The 17,215-nt window shown below is 47.4% G+C and overlaps 2 protein-coding genes across 11 annotated transcripts in view; both read right to left on the reverse strand.

Moving 5' to 3' along the window:
- The window catches only part of LOC310747967 (uncharacterized protein), a 176,968-nt gene that overhangs the window by 110,794 nt on the left and 48,959 nt on the right, over nucleotides 1–17,215 (reverse strand). The window lies entirely within an intron of this gene.
- Nucleotides 1–17,215, reverse strand: part of HDAC5 (histone deacetylase 5) — a 117,100-nt gene that overhangs the window by 53,927 nt on the left and 45,958 nt on the right. For all 10 annotated transcript variants that reach the window (XM_083582501.1, XM_083582506.1, XM_083582502.1 and 7 more), the window contains 3 exons: nucleotides 9,685–9,950; nucleotides 4,241–4,385; nucleotides 3,346–3,463 (listed from right to left, as the gene is read on the reverse strand). In XM_083582501.1, the coding sequence (XP_083438627.1) occupies nucleotides 3,346–3,463; nucleotides 4,241–4,385; nucleotides 9,685–9,950 (529 nt within the window). The remainder of the gene's footprint in view (nucleotides 1–3,345; nucleotides 3,464–4,240; nucleotides 4,386–9,684; nucleotides 9,951–17,215) is intronic.

A 17,215-nucleotide genomic window follows, 5' to 3' on the forward strand; every position in this document is an offset into this window, starting at 1 on the left:
TGGAGAAGTTTTGATATGTTACATTATGGTATGTAGTATTTTATACCTTAATGGCTTATCTTGCTTGATCAGCAAGGTTTGTTTTGATGGGGCAGAGTGGAAATGCAACAAAAAAAATTAACAAGAAGAGAGGCAGGAGTGTGAATAGACATAGCATTTCTTTGTCTTTCTGCCATCCATAAAGTTGACAACAGTCAACTCAGGATTCTATTCCTGAATGTAGGTTAAAGGGACTTGGCGGGGGGGTGACCCAAGAGGTGAGATAAGAATATCCACTGTGGGTGACTGGGAGGGTGGGGGAAGCGATAATGGTCCATCTGTGATCTGTTCTAAGCAGGCTAAATGGATTACCACTCTAAGCATCCATGCTCCAGGAAATTCAGTGGGTTATCAGTAGGCACAAGTTGCAGGTGGAATAAGTCAGAGGGCAAGCAAGGCCTAGGGGAGAGAGGGCAGGATGGGGTCAGTTTTATAGGTCAGGATGGGGAAACAGAAAAGTGTGTGACTCCCTGCTGCCAACACCACTACTAAGAATGGTGAGGACTCAAGCGAAGGATAGAGCCAGACAGAGGGAAGCTCAGAATGATTCGTTTGCTCTCCACTACTCCCTGGGGTGCGGCCACTGTCACATGCTGACAGCTTCTAGGGCAGGGGTAGGGAACCTAAGGCCCGTGGGCCGGATGTGGCCCAATCGCTTTCTCAATCCAGCCCATGGACGGTCCGAGAATCAGCATGCTTTTACATGAGTAGAATGTGTGCTTTTATTTAAACTGCATCTCTGGGTTATTTGTGGGACATAGGAATTCGTTCATCCCCCCCCCCCAAAAAAAAAAGTCCGGCCCACCACATGGTCTGAGGGACGGTGGACTGGCCCACAGCTGAAAAAGGTTGCTGACCCCTGTTCTAGGGACATATTCGGGAGAAGAAAAGGCTAAGGAGAAAGGCTAAGGAGAAGAAAAGGCTAAGGAGTAAACCCTACACATATCTGGAGTGGAGTCCCTAAGGCAGTTGGATGGTGTCTTGTATGCCTCCTTCTGGCAACTCCTGCAGTGGAGTTGGCACCCAGTGTATTGCTCTGCTTTCCTTTGGACCATATAAACGAGGTTGAAAGGGGTCTTGTCATCTAGGCAGCACAGGATTTCCACAAACTGCCCAGGCTTGCAGCCCGGGGAGGTCACTTTGGTGCTGCTAACACAGCTAAAACAATACAGGAGCCAGCGATTATGAGTTACCGGTCTCTGCAACCACAGGAGGCGCTGCGGTTCTCTAGCAGTTTGACAACTGGGGACGGACACTTGACTGTATCTCAAGACAGATGGATGCCAACAAACTCCCAGGGAGTTTATGCTTTGATAGTTTGATAGTTACATGGCTAAATTCAAGACCAGCTGCCCCACAGTCAATTCATTACAGTACAGTGTTACATCGGGTTAAGAATTTAATTCGTTCTGGTGGTCCATTCTTAACCTGAAACTGTTCTTAACCTGAGGTACCGCTTTAGCTAATGGGCCTCCTGCTGCCGCCACGTGATTTCTGTTCTCATCTTGAAGCAAAGTTCTTAACCCGAGGTACTATTTCTGGGTTAGCGGAGTCTGTAACCTGAAGCGTCTGTAACCTGAGGTAACCACTGTAACCACTGTATTTGGATTAATATCTAACCCTCGTCCCTTTTCGTGTCCCCAATGTCCCTTGACGTCAGCAGCACACAGGCCCATTTCTCATTGAGGTGTTTCCCTCGAACCTGCTCACTTCCTTGGCCCCAAAACCCACTCTCTTGTCTGTGGTACTCTCTATGAAACAACCATCTGAGACAGAAACTTTCATTAACAGGAATCCTTAGGGGGAGGGCTTAGAGGCAAGTAAAGTCGTAACTTAGAGCAGCTGGGTTGGGAACTGAGCTATCATCCCTGCGATGAAATTGATGGTTCTCTCGAGAAATTTGACTTGGCTGGTGGCTACACAGTTTACGATGAGGATGTTCTGACGCCTTCCAGTGCGATGGTGTTTTGGACAGAAGAGGAAGCACACGGGTGCCTCACATTTCCTGTTCCCCCACATCTCTGCACTGCCCGAAATAGAATACTTGCCTTTGTGTTCGCGAGCCTGCACACACACACACACACACACACACACATCAACCTCCTGGCTTGGAGTGGAGGCGGGATGTGAAAATTCTATTCTGGGCAACAGAGAGATGTGGAGATGCTCCATCACATCTAAATCAGCTCTTGGAGAGACAACAGGAGCAGCTCGCACTGAGCAGGTATAATTTGCACATGTAATTAACAGAAGAGCAGCACTGTTGCAACCAGACCAGAGGCCTATCTAGCCCTGCATGTTGTTTCCTGCACTGGCCAGCCAGAGGCTTCTGGGAAGTCCAGAAGCAAGGCATTAATGCAATTGCCCTCTCCTGCTGTTATTCCACAGTGGATTAAATTCATAGGCAGGGTGGTACCATACAAGCAGCCATTGATAGCCTGACCCTCCACAAATTTATCTCACCCCCCTTTTAAAGCTCTTTAAGATAAGATAACTGAAGGTCTATGCACAAGGTTATTCCTTTTAAAAGCAGGGCCATCTATCACACCCGTGGCTCCATATACTAAGGGTGCATGCTGAATAATAACAATAACAATAACTTATTATTTGTACCCCGCCCATCTGGCTGGGTTTCTCCAGCCACTCTGGGAGGCTTCCAACAAAGATTAAAAATACATCAAAATGTCACACATTAAAAACTTCCCTGAACAGGGCTGCCTTCAGATGTTTTCTAAATGTCAAGTAGTTGTTTATCTCTTTGACATCTGATGGGAGGGCATTCCACAGGGCGGGCACCACTACCGAGAAGGCCCTCTGTCTGGTTCCTTGTAGCTTAGCTTCTCACAGTGAGGGAACCGCCAGAAGGTCCTCAGCGCTGGACCTCAGTGTCCGGGTAGAACGATGGGGGTGGAGATGCTCCTTCAGGTATACTGGGTCAAGGCCGTTTAGGGCTTTAAAGGTCAACACCAACACTTTGAATTGTGCTCGGAAACGTACCCCTTAGCATAACATTGTACTCTCAATCAGGGTAGCTACTGGATGGTCAAAGAGTCACTCTATCCACCCACTACTATACGCCAAGGAAAACAAACATGCAAGCCCCCTATACACACACACCAGTCAAATTTTCGGCAAACTGGAGACAGATGTGTAGAAGGAAAAGGGAGTCTCCCAGATGCCGCAACATAGACTTTGCGCCTTCTCTCTTGAGATTACTACATTTGTTCCAGTGGTAAAATCTCACCCCACCAATGTCCTGTCCTAGACCCGGCATGAATGCCCAGAGGCAAAGGTGGTAAGACCTACCAGCATTTGGGGTGCTGAGGGAGGGAATGGTTCAAGCCGCCTGCTGTTGCTGGCTCTTTAGACTTGCTGAGAAGAAACTCCTGAAGTTTCAGCTTCACTTCGGTACTGGCAATGGCACCTGTGGAAGAGTTAGGAAAACACTCGTGGATAAACCCTTCCGGGACTTTCTATCCCAGAAACCATGATTCATTAGACTAAGAATGAGAGTTGTGCTTGCGCACATATAACTGTGGTTTAATCTCTGACTACAAACCATTTGCCTTTAATTGCCTGGTTTCTGGTTGGAGAATAAACCACAGTTTCCCAGTTTTGATGCAGCAAGAAACTATGGTTAGACAAGCCTCTGAAACACTGCATTGTGGCACGTAAGAAGAGGAGGAGGCAGCCTGCAGGCACACTTCCTTGTTCTTGGTCCAATAAACCATGGTTTATTGATGCAGCAGAAGAAAGTATGGTCTACCAGTATGAAAGACTCCTTAAATTCCAGAATTAATTCCAGAGCTTTCCAACTTCCACACTGCACTCCCCACAATGCAAGCAGGGGGCTGGTCCACTGTCCCTCAGACCTTGTGGGGGGCCAGACTATATTTTGAAAGGGGGGGGGGAGAACAAATTCCTTTGCCCCACAAATAACCCAGAGATGCATTTTAAATAAAAGCACACATTCTACTCATGTAAAAACACACTGATTCCCGGACCGCCCGCAGGCTGGATTTAGAAGGCGATTGGACCAGATCCGGCCCCCGGGCCTTAGTTTGCCTACCCATGCTGTATCTTATTCTTTCTACTGTGCTGCCTCTGGGGTGGGAAAGTGTGAAATCCTCCAAGTCCTCAGCATACCAAGTCTAACCAACGCAACTCAATACAAATATAAATATATATATATATTTATTACTCTCTTTGCTCTTCTCCTTGTTGCGTAAAATAAGTAGCTGCTGCTCCAGCCGCTGCTTCTCCAGCTCTTCCTGCCGCTGCTGTTCTCGCTTACGCTGCTGCTCCAGTTCTTGCTGGCGTTTTGCTGCCAACATCTCCTGCTGTTGCTGCAGAGGGGAGATGGGGAGTGAGTTAGTGGGACTGCAGGGGACTGTGTGTTTGCCCCCCAATCACCCACCCACCCTTGCCGGCCTTTGCATGCAAAACCCAGACATAAACATGTGCAATCTTTTGATGCAGACTTCCAACTTCATAATACCGTAGCCCAGGGGCTTTCTACGCAGCCTTGCTAACGCCTCTGCAAAAGAGACCTTAAAAATTCTGCTCATTCCCACGTGAGCCAATCCAATCACTCAGGTCTTCTTCCCCTGAGGCTCTGCCTCCTGTACTAAAAACAGGGCCTTTTCCGTAGTGACGCCTCTAAGCCCTTCTATAGAAAATCCATTTTGTTCCATCGCACCCTGGTTTTTGGAAGCTCAGCACGCACACTGAGGGGTTTTGGTTTAGTGGCAGTTGATTTCATTGGCTGCCGGTGCTGGAATCCCTCTTGCACAATCTTCATTAGCTGCTTTATTGCCTGCTTGTTATAGGCTGTGGGAGGAATTCAACATGAAGCCAATTTTGCCACCAGCGCAAGCATTTCCGCTTGCCAAGCAGAACTAGCTCCCCTCCCTTCTCACTGCATGCTGTTCTGGGGGTATCCCACAGACCTGATCTGGGGAGGGGGTGTAGAGGGGGGCAGGAAGCCCCATTGCACTAGCAGGACTCATTGTGCCAGCTCTTGTTGTGCAACTGTTTTGTTGAACCCAGCCCTTTTCTGCTTTGTTTACTGCTGTCAGCAGCCTTTGCTGGGCAGAAAGGCAAAATATAAATGTTGCAAAACCAACAGATCAATTAAAACTTAAATAAAAATAAGCATCCTATCCTGGGAACGTTCCATGTTATTCTTGAGCTTTCTTCCCTCCCCCCCTTTCTTTTCTTTAAAGAATTAACAGCTGCAAAAAAAGTGGGAGGAATCCAGATCAGGACTGTGAGACACAAGTAGAGGTGGTTGGGTCTTACCCTCCCCCACCTGATTTTTCCTGCCAAATTTCTCTCCCCCCTCCCTGGGTGCTATTTGCTCCCATAGGTGCCAATTGCAATGGCACTTTTGGAAGCAAATAACAGTTTCAATGCAGGAGTAGAATTTGGCACTGAAATGATGTAGGGGGGTGAAAGGGGAGAGATTGGGGACTTTGTGTGGTTTCTCTCTCTTATAAAGAACAAGCTGAGGGAGACAATCACATGGTAAACAAAACATCTGTTCCAAGCCAGGGCAACTAAGAGGGCAGGTATTATTTGTAAAAAAACCTCAAAGGAAGTGAAATCAGAATTGAAAAGGTGCCATGATGGATGAATAAGCGGTTTTATGCACACAATCAGACTTAACCTCTGACAAAACTAAGTTGGGATGAGGTAGTGTGGGACAATGGCTTGAGACAAAACAAGATGCACATTGTTTGTCGTGACCCCAGAAGCTAGCATGCTCAGGCAGTACATAATGCTGGTGACTTTTGTATTATGCAGCACTAATTTTCAAGTTTGAGCAGCAGGCCACGGAGCACAACATTAGTTGGAAGGATTTGTTCGGACATAATGTGTGTGTTTGGTTTGGGAGCTGCACTGTCAGGGAAAAAACAATGCTGTCCAAGGTTGTAAAGACTGCGGAGAGAGTAATAGGGTGCACTCTTCCCACCTTGGATCAAATCTATGCTTCCAGGTGTCATAAGAAAGCTGCAGAGATAGTGCAGGATAGTGCGCACCCCGGAAATGATCTCTTTCAGCTTCTGCTGAGAAACAGTTTTGGTTTTAAACGCAGTGTAAGGAGTCTCTATGGGATTATATTGTATTTAATAATGGGGTATCAGAGTTTTTAGGGGGCTAACCAGGCTGGGATAGCAGGCTTGCTGATTTTTGAATGTCTGATGCAGATTTTTTTTCAATTTCGTTGTTCTGTATGGGACAATGACAACAAAGATTATCATATCGTAATGCTAAACAAAGTTTAGTATTATGAGAATGAGCCTGAGAGAGCCTCAGACTGCCACAAGTGTTAACGACGGCTTGAAGCCGAGTTGCTTCGACAAACCATGGTTAAAACTAAGAACAGTCCCTGTTGGGCCATAACCACTGTTAGTTTAAAACCAGGGAGTTCCTACATTCCTCCTCGTGGCCAAATCAGAGGAGAGGGAAGAATGCAAGCCTGAAGCTTATGTAGGCTCGTTCTCATAGCGCTAGACTACAGCTTATTGTTACCACACACAAAGGCAGTGTGTTAGTCACCGCTTTCCAAGTCAGCTCTAGTTGAAAGGCATCATTCCCCGCCCGCCCCCCCTTTATGCTCCTTCAAGTATGAAAGAAGTGCACGATTCATCGTTTCTAGTAATCTGTATTCTCGAGCATAGGCAAAACGTAATATACAACAAATGAATGAACATAACGTAAGAACTTAAGTACAGCCTGCTGAGTCAAGCCACGGGCCCATCTAGTCCAGCATCCTATTCTCACAGTGGCCAACCTGATGATGTCTGTGGGAAACCACAAGAGCACTCTCCCCTCTCGTGGCTTCCAGCAACTGGTATTGAGAAGCATAGCCATTGTGGCTAGTAGCCTTCAACAGCTCTCTTCTCTGTATAGCTGTCTAACCCTCTTTTAAAGGCATCTCCAAGATGGTGGAAGGGACGTGGGTGGCGCTGTGGGTTAAACCACAGAGCCTAGGACTTGCCGATCGGAAGGTTGGTGGTTCGAATCCCGGCGACGGGGTGAGCTCCCGTTGCTCGGTCCCTGCTCCTGCCAACCTAGAGTTCGAAAGCACGTCAAAGTGCAAGTAGATAAATAGGTACCGCTCCGGCGGGAAGGTAAACGGTGTTTCCGTGCGCTGCTCTGGTTCGCCAGAAGCGGCTTAGTCACGCTGGCCACATGACCCGGAAGCTGTACGCCGGCTCCCTCGGCCAATAAAGCGAGATGAGCGCCGCAGCCCCAGAGTCGGTCATGACTGGACCTAATGGTCAGGGGTCCCTTTACCTTTACCAAGATGGTGGCCATCACTGCCTCCATATTTTGACTATGTGCTGCCTATCAGTCAGGTCATTTCACATCAAATCAATGCAAAAAGCAAGGGTTTCGCCACCCAACATCTTGGATTTTGATGAAACTTGGTATACACCCTCATCACTGAATATAATGCATAATTTTACACTCTTTTAATCTTTTTCTTGCTAGGTCTTATTTCCTTATATGTCAGCATTTAAAGTTTCTGACTGATTATTTTTTTTTAGATTGATTTCACGATACAGCCAATTTTCATAGTTTTAAATACCCCAAACTGAAAAACAAGCCTGCACTTTTGGAAAAAACCCCCACCTGTAATAACCAATATTATTTTAGATTTTAAGATGAACAACATTGTTTCATTAATTTTTTTCTATTACAGCTATGGATTGTAGGAAAGTTGTACCCAGTAGCCATTTCCCCCCCAAGATGTCCTAAAAACGTAAAATTTTGTTAGAAGACATAAGAGAGCCATAAATTTTATTCTTTGTTGAGAAAGAGCATGTCTTTGCAATAATTTTCACCATCAAAAACTTTTGATTCCATCGTGCCCTCACGCTGAAAATTTAGGTTTTCTAAACCTCATTGTTCCACCAAAAAAGCTACATTTATATCTTTTTTTAGGCATTTATCTTTTGAGTGCTGGTGTATTTTCCCCTGAAATCCTCATCATGTTATTGAGCTCTGTGTAAAATTTCAAAGAGATCTTATCATTGGTTATGAAGAAAAAAATGAAAATGCACACAAGACCAAGGATCTCAAGGGGGAGAGAAAAACAGATGTCACGAAACTTTGAAGTGCTATAAAATTAAAACCGTTTGAGACAGAGGGGAAAAAATTAAGGGGGTTTCTTTCAACCATACAGAAAGGGTGTACACCAAGTTTCATCAAAATCCGAGACGGTGGGTGGCATGACCGTGTTGAACTGACGTGGAATGACCCAGTCCTAAATCTTCCAACATTTAGTTTCATTGGATGTCCATGAACTTTAGTTCCACTTTCTTCCTGCCATGCATCATTCTATAAACTTTTATTATGTTACCTCTTACTCGCCTTTTCTCTGAACTAAAACGTTCCAAACTGCTTCTTCCTAGGGGAGCCGCTCCATTCCAGAGGATCATTGTGGCAGCCCTTTCCCCCCAAGTCTATACAACTGGTGGCCATTTATTATACCAACTGCTTGGCAACCCACAAGGGGTACCTAGGAGGACATGCTGCAAGCCGCAAACGAAAGGCAATAAAATCACCTAAGGTGCAACCATCAAATACTAACAGAGCTATACTAAACAGGGGAAACAGAGACGTGCAACATAAATATGCGGCAGCAAGGTCCCTTCCTCAAAACCCTTAGCCCCCATCCTCTACAGCTAACAAGCATCCTTTCAGGTGTTGTGTGGACTCCTACTCCCATCAGCCCCAGGCAGCGTGGCCAATAGCCAAGGATGCTGGGAGTTGCCGTCCGGCGCACACCAACAGCATCAATACAATAGCAACCGAAGAAGAAGAAGAGGAGTTTGGATTTGATATCCTGCTATTTCACTACCCGAAAGAGTCTCAAAGCGGCTAACATTCTCCTTTCCCTTCATCCCCCACAACAAACACTCTGTGAGGTGAGTGGGGCTGAGAGACTTCAAAGAAGTGTGACTGGCCCAAGGTCACCCAGCAGCTGCATGTGGAGGAGTGGGGAATCGAACCTGGTTCACCAGATTACGAGTCTACTGCTCTTAACCACTACACCACACTGGCTCCACGAAGCAGCAACAAATCGCAGCACCTGCCCATCAGAAACTAGGGGAAGCTTTTCAATTCATAAGAGTCTTGAGTAGGTAAGCTTGGTTTCAATTTATGCAAGCTGCCTTGAATGGGGATTCAGAAAGGCAGGGTAGAAACCTTATGAATAAATGAACAGCAGGCACTGCAAACTTGGTTAGGGAAGCAGCACAAAGTGAGTGGGGGGGGGGGAGAACCACACCCACTGGCTTCAGCCCTTCCCCCACCCCAACCAGCCTGTGGCCCCTGGCAGGCTACCCTGAGGGAAATGTGGCCCTCATGGAAAGGTTTCCCACCCACATCACAGCAGAACCAGCTGGTACACCTGGGCTTTGGTGGAGAAAGAGAAACAGGGTCATTGGTATGCAGGAGTGGTTCTCACTCAGTGGTATGCAGTCCCTGGTGCTGTGCCCAAACATTTCCACCTGAAAGGATTTCTGCAGGGCTGGGTGCCCGGGAGAGATGCTCCCAGTCAGAATGGGTGGCACTGAGCGAGGCGTACGGACTACGTGGCCAAGAATCTTCCCGGGTTCACCTCCAGATTACCTTGAGGTGCTTCTGCAACTGGACTTCGTGCTGCCGCGTGAGGTGCTCGTGCTGCTTCTGAAACTCGGCAAAGAGCAGCTGCTTCTGCAAATGTTGCTGCTGTTTCAGGGCCAGCAGTTCCTGCTGCAGCTGCTGCTCCCGGACGGCTGGGTCCACAGCGGGCAAGCTGGGCCGGGCATCCATCCGCAAGTCCACCGGGCTGGTGCTGCTGCTGCTGTTGCAAGAGCTCTGCATCACCACAGGAAGTACCGGTTTCAAGTCCACAGCTGGGGATGAGAGAGAGAGAGAAGAGGGACAATGGCTGCAGTGGTGCAATATCTACACAACAATGGGGGCTGAGATCATGGGGTGGCAGTGGCAGCAGTGTGTGTGTTGCTTTTTTAAGGGAGCAAATAGAGGCCGTTTCTGTCCAACCAGGTGCACGCAGCCTGCCCAACCATATCATGCGCTCCGGAAGCCAAAAAATGATTTGCCAGCTGTCATGATCAAGGCCAGGTATCTCCAGCCTGTTCAGACCTAGAACCCACCAAAGCATGCATTTGGCGACCCATTTCTTAAATCTTTTACCCTAAATGTTCACATGGTGGTTATCAATGCTTTTCTTCTGGGGGGGGGGAAAGGTGCCAGTACTGTGTGCCCTTGAGTACCCCCTAGGAAGAAAACACCGCTGGTGGTAGTGCTCCTCTCGCAACCCACCTCAGATCAGGCCACAAACCACTGGGGGTCCCCCTTCCCCACAGTCAGCTGGAGACCAGTGATTTAGGCTGCTCTAGTGCTGTGAAAAGTTCTAATAAACATAATGCCTGTAGTGTTTGGATTTGATATCCCGCTTTATCACTACCCAAAGGAGTCTCAAAGCGGCTAACATTCTCCTTTTTCTTCCTCCCCCACAACAAACACTCTGTGAGGTGAGTGGGGCTGAGAGACTTCAGAGAAGTGTGACTGGCCCAAGGTTACCCAGCAGCTGCATGTGGAGGAGTGGAGACACGAACCTGGTTCCCCAGACTGCAAGTCTATCACTCTTACCCACTACACCACACTGTAGCATTACTTTCCAGCATGGAGAGCTCTTGTTCAAGTTTCTAAACTGCCATGGAACCATTGGCCATGCTGTGAGTTGTAGTTCAGAACTTCTGGAGGGCACCAGGTTGGAGGACTGCTGGTGCACTATTTACTCCTAAATCTGGTAAGCCAGATTTTAGAAACTCTCTTGCTTATTCTGCTTGAGTGGAGCTCTAATGGCATGACAGCAGGAGTTTTCCTCCTGGTTACTTCTGCTGCCACTGCTCAGGTCAAGAAGAGGAGTTTCTTGGCTTAGAAACATCGGACGGAAGCAAGCTAGGAGGCTGTGTGGCCTTCTCCACAGACGTCTCTACCAGCACCTCCCTTTTTAAAGCAAAGCACTGCCATGACCTTTGGGCGCCTGGGCCATCCTATGCCAGGGTATGCTCCTGTTTCAGCTGCTGCACCTGAACTGCCTTAGTACATCCAAACACCAACTAAGACTGCCAAGGCCATGCATCTGCCTGCACAGAAGAAGAAGAAGAGTTTGGATTTGATATCCCGCTTTATCACTACCCGAAGGAGTCTCAAAGCAGCTAACAATCTCCTTTCCCTTCCTCCCCCACAACAAACACTCTGTGAGGTGAGTGGGGCTGAGAGACTTCAGAGAAGTGTGACTGGCCCAAGGTCACCCAGCAGCTGCATGTGGAGGAGTGGGGAATCGAACCCGGTTCACCAGATTACGAGTCCACTGCTCTTAACCACAGCTGAAGAACTGCTACAGAGGAGGAGAAGGAAGTCCCAGGTGACTGTGGGGTGGGGGTAACATTGCAGGAGGAAGCTTTCAAAAGCTAGCGTGTGCCCACAGCCCAGCCACATCTGAACCCAACAGGGCACTACTGGCAAGGAAGTATCCTGGGGGGATGATGGGATGCCATCCATGTGGAGAGTGCAGCCTGCACTCAACCACCTCAAGTTATGTGGAATGTCAGAGATCAGCACCAGTGAGGCCCCCAGAATGTGTCAACTTCAGGAATTGCATGCTCTGTGCACGAGTAAAGAGAGGCACCACCCAGCAGTGCTTGTTTTCAAATCAGGGACTACTCTGGCATGCATACGGCTGTATTTCAGCCAGGGTACACTGGAGCTTATCCTAAGAAGCTAGTTCCCAATGCTGTGATTCAGCCCTGCAGGACTGTGAACCAAAGTGTGCCGCTGGGCATGTGCAAAGCACCCTTCCATCACAGCAAGCCCGCAATCATCTGGGATAAAGTAGAAGGCTTTCCAAACAGATGGTACAGATCTTAGGCCCCTTCCTTTTTTGGGGGGGGTGTGTGTGGAAGAAGCACCATCACAAAGCAGCACCTCTGTGGCATTTTCCAATCTTGCGCAGGCCTTTCCACCCTCCCCCCCAAATCACCATCGCTGCCACCACCATTCTTCTGTCCCAGGCACCAGATCTGAGTCACCCGCAGCCGTTTTTTTGGCACACTGTGAATGAACAAGGCCTTTCGTGACTCATCAGATGCGTACCCTCTGCTTCCACTCCTTGCAGGCTGTTGTAAAAAAGCATGCGCTGTTTATTTCTTTTTAATATGAAGTCACACGTGCGTGCTTGTGAGTGTGCGCGCGTACATGACATGGGGCCCCAGCCCCACCTCCGATTATGACATTCATACACTCCCCCCCCCCCGCCCCCGGCAAGCCATTTCACCCTCCCCAGAAGAACAGAGCAAGAAACGGTCACTGCAGCAAGGATAAGCAAGGAGCCTCTGCAACAAGCAGCTGACGAACCATTTCACCAAGCAAAACCCGCCTCCTCCTTTTCTGGGGTTCTGTCATAATTATAAACAGGAGGGTGGGGAGGAGGAGAGGGGGAAAAGCCACAAAAGACGACAAAGAAGTCAGGGACTAAATATAGAGGAAGCCAAACAACAGCTGCTCGCAGAAAGGAGGGGGAGGAAGAAAGAGTGGCAGTCAACCGAGAGGTGAGAAAGGCAGCATGGGGGAAAGAGGGATGGAAGAAAAGGAAACCTGGGGATTAATGAATGCTTGTTCTCACATTTATTTAGCATTTATTTAGATTCTGGACCAAGCCTGCAAAGCAAAATAGAAAACGGGATGGGGGGTGAAGACAGGGAGGCGGGTACAGCACCAAACTTACGAAACAAGGGCGGGGAAGCAGTACACCCCAACTTGATACTGAATTAGAAGGTTTGTTCCTGAAGAGTAGAAATGTTCAAAAGCCCAATGCATTCTGGTAAGCGTCTTCCTTCAAGGGCTTCTGCTGCAATATGAGCTCGTGTGTACACAAGGGGAACACAGGAGGGAAGAGTCCTGTTTGTGTGTCTCCCCCACGGGCACTTGGTTGGCCACTGTGAGAACAGGATTGGACCGCTGGCCAATCCAGCAGCGCTCTTTCTTACATTCTTATGAACCTATTTCCCCCACCCCTGGACACTGCAAGCTTGCAACAACAACAACAACAGGCACAGCATTACACAACATACACTCTCTTCCTTGCTTTTATTCCACATCTCTCAAGGCTGATCCAAAGCTTTTGGGTCTCTCTACTAATGCAAGTGTCTAGCTGGCTTGCTTACACCCGTCACTTTTTGCTATGTGTTCTGCTTCCTGGTTACAGCTGTTGCGGGGGGGGGGGGGAACAAGGTGGTCTAAAGTGTGGAAGATCTGTGATTTTTGCCTCACAGAAAGTGGATTGGACTCAACAACCCCTTTGTCTATCCTCCTCCGAAATAAAGTTCTGTGCCAAGGGTGGGAGAAAACAGGCGTGCATGTGGGGGGGGGGATCGAAGTTTGCAGGGAGCCAGTAAACAAGGCTAGAAGCAGGCCCCCAATAAGATTTCATGTGGTGGATTAGCAAGATAAAAAGGAGGGACGGGAAAAGAGGGGTGTGTGGATAAAAGAGTGCCCTATGTCCAGGAACTTTTGCAGAACAACACACTGGCAAGCCCTCTATCAGCTGGCCCTAGTGACTGTGTTGACACTGTGACTTTCAGCATGAGCCCCATGCGTAAAACACTCCGATGACCCAGTTCAGGCAAGATAATTTGACGCAAAAATCAATGGTCTTTATCTCCTTATCCAGGCTCTGCTGTGGCAATGGCAGGCCCTGTCTTGCAATGTTTTTTTGAGTTAATGGTCATTCAGATGACCTTTTCCACCACTCTGCACACTAAAGTCAAATATTTGGAAACCTGGCCTGGAGGAAAGGCTAAGCTTTTCCTCCAGGTGTGGCCAACACATCTCTTTTCAAGCTCGCCTGTGTTGTGGTCCAGTATATTAAAAGCTCTGTGAGTTGTGCTCAGAAAGCATTAAGCCAAGACTTAATTTGAGCCAGGCCTCAACTATAAAAAAATAATAATACTGAAAGTATTGAAGAAAGAAGAAGCAGATAATGCCTCGGAAGATGCGCAGAGTATCTTTTATTCACTAATGACCCACCACATCTTGCAACCAGCCTAGGGGCGGGATATAACACTCTGCACATTCTCTGAGGACCACTTCTTTATTATTACAGTCGTACCTTGGTTCTCAAACACCTTGGTACTCAAACAACTTGGAACCCAAACACTGCAAACCCAGAAATAAGTGTTCCAGTTTGCAAACATTTTTCAGAAGCCGAACATGCTCCGTTTTGAGTGTTACGCTTCCAATTTGAGGGCCACACTTCTGTTTTGAGTGTTACGCTGAGGTCTGTCTGTTTTTGCTATTTAATTTGCATTTTTGTGACTCTTTTTTGTGTGACTGTGTGTAACCCAGTTCAGCTACTGATTGATTGATTGTGTGACTGCAGAACACTGTTTATTGCTTTCACTTTATGGATCAATGGTCTCATTAGATAGCAAAACTCATGTTAAATTGCTGTTTTAGGGGTTGTTTTTAAAAGTCTGGAATGGATTGATCCATTTTGCATTGCTTTCTATGGGAAAGCTTGTCTTGGTTTTGGAACGCTTTGGTTTTGGAACAGACTTCCGGAATGGATTAAGTTTGAGAACCAAGGTACCACTGTACTTAACATTCTCCTAGGTTGATGTGCAAAATCTGGCTCAGAGGTGAAGTTGAAGTGGCTTCCAGATGAAATGAGCTTCCTGCAGAAATGCACAATTCTGAGACTGCTCTCCCTTACCAAAGCTTCTTCAGGTTGGAGCCCAAGGGGTGTGTGTGTGTGTAGAGGGGCGGGGGACAACCCCTAATGTTCTAACGTTTGTGCATCTCTCCTCGTTTATTGCAGCCTCCGAGTCCACTTGCATTCCTAGCAGGATAAACCGCATAGTGGAACGAGATAGAAAGACCTTGAAAGGGCGACATGGAGTATCGTTCTGAAATCTTGTGCGGGGGAGAGAGGGGAGAAGGAAGGTGGCGTAGGAAGGGAACAACACATCAGAACTGCTCCTTGCTCTCTTCTCCCTCTCCTCCCTCCTCCCCAAGCCCCAAACAGCTCCACGGTCAATCCTGCCCATTCCAGGATTGCAGCAGGTGCCTTTGCTGAATGAACCCTCTGCAGTTGTGAGTAACTGCCTCTTAGACGCAGTGTCATTTGTATGCGAGTGAGGGGCCCTGCACAGCTGAATGAACAACCTGTTCTTAATCCAAACAGGAAGTTGGGGGCGGCGTGGGACGGGGAAGGATGATTCAGGGGATGGATGGGAGAGACGGGCGCCCTGAATACTAATGCAGCCTCTCTCTTCACCGCCACCCCCCTCCCTAAAAAAACCTGATTCGCTGTAGTGTGTGCTACTGCGATGCAGACAGGCGGCAAGGCAGCAAGACAGATGTCTGCAGTCTTTGACTGAAGTTGAATGTGCCGCTGACCATCTAAGCAAAGAGGCAGAAGGGGTTTCTAGGGTCACCAATCTCTCTCTGACACACACACACACATTTGTGTCACTGTCCCTTCATTCAGGAAGCTCAGAGTAGCATCAGGAGTGGGGTGGGGTGTATGCTGGGACCCCCCCCCCACTCATATCTGTGCACTGGTCAGGTATGATCCTGTTCCAAAACGAAAACCACTGCATATTCCTCCTCTGTACCGTTCTTGGGGCCTGTGTTCAGTTTACACGTTCGCTCCATCAAATCCACGACATCCGGGCCACGAGCAAAAAGATCAGGAGCAAATAAGATGTGCCGTACCAACACACTGCAGAGCAAAAGAGCCAAGCCACTGGAGAAAGCAAAGCTTGGCTTCCAACAACTGATGCAAAGTGAAGAAAAATGAATCTGAGCTGTTTGCAGGATGCCCTTCCATTCCTATCGCATAACTGGATGCATGTCATATCCATAGGTAAAGGTAAAGGGACCCCTGACCATTAGGTCCAGTTGTGACCGACTCTGCGGTTGCGGCGCTCATCTCGCTTTATTGGCCGAGGGAGCCGGCATACAGCTTCCGGGTCATGTGGCCAGCGTGACTAAGGCGTTTCTGGCAAACCAGAGCAGCGCACGGAAACGCCGTTGACCTTCCTGCCGGAGTGGTACCTATTTATCTACTTGCACTTTGACGTGCTTTCAAACTGCTAGGTTAACAGGAGCAGGGACCGAGCAACGGGAGCTCACCCCGTGGCGGGGATTCAAACCGCCGACCTTCTGATCGGCAAGTTCTAGGCTCTGTGGTTTAACCCACAGCGCCACCCATGTCCCATCATATCCATAACATACATTTAAAGTACTCTAGGACTGCTTTAACAGCCATGGCTTCCCCCAAAGAATCCTGGGAACTGCAGTTTCTCAAGGGTGCTGGGAACTGTAGTTCTCTTACAGAGCATTGTAGAGAACATAGTTGTGTTCTTTTTGAGTGCCCCTGAAAAAGAAATATACTCTAGAATGCATTGCACCAATATTGTTGTTGTTGTTTTTACATTTTGTGCACCCTTGAGATAAAAAAAAGGACAACTGCAATGCAAACAAAATGAATAAACGTCTTCTATGCATTTATACCATGTGATCAGAATAAGGTTGTGGCCAAATCTTTCTTTCTTTCTTTTTGCTAGTTCTTCACTTTCATCCTTCCTGTAACCACATACCCTTTGTAAATCAAGAAAATCTTTAATAAAAATACATCTTAATTATTTTTTTTAATGCTGCCGAATGTATGTGAATAGCACTATTGTGTAATATGACCCAAATCTATGCAGAGGCCAAGCATTTTATTAAATACCCTTCAGTTTTTAAAAACAATTAAGCCATTGCAGGATAGCCTATTATAGGCTATGGCAGAATAAATACAGCATAACAGAACCTTCCACAATCTGGAATTGGGGTAGGAGGAGGCTCAAGCAGTTATACTTGTTGGGAAGGTCCTTATTTTCATCTATGAAATTTTCAAGATATTCCAGGAGGAATAGAAACTTGCATTTTTAAAAAATTTCAGATGTTTATCTTTAACATTCCATACCTCCTGAACACGTTCAGTCCTTAACGGAATGTGTATATTTCTATATAAATTATAGTATTTTAAAATATATATTTGTATGTATAGATATAAATTAGAATATGCTTAACCGGGCACCCT

The sequence above is a fragment of the Podarcis filfolensis genome (assembly GCF_964270895.1).
Source record: "Podarcis filfolensis genome assembly, chromosome: 13".
Taxonomy (NCBI): Eukaryota; Metazoa; Chordata; class Lepidosauria; order Squamata; family Lacertidae; genus Podarcis; species Podarcis filfolensis.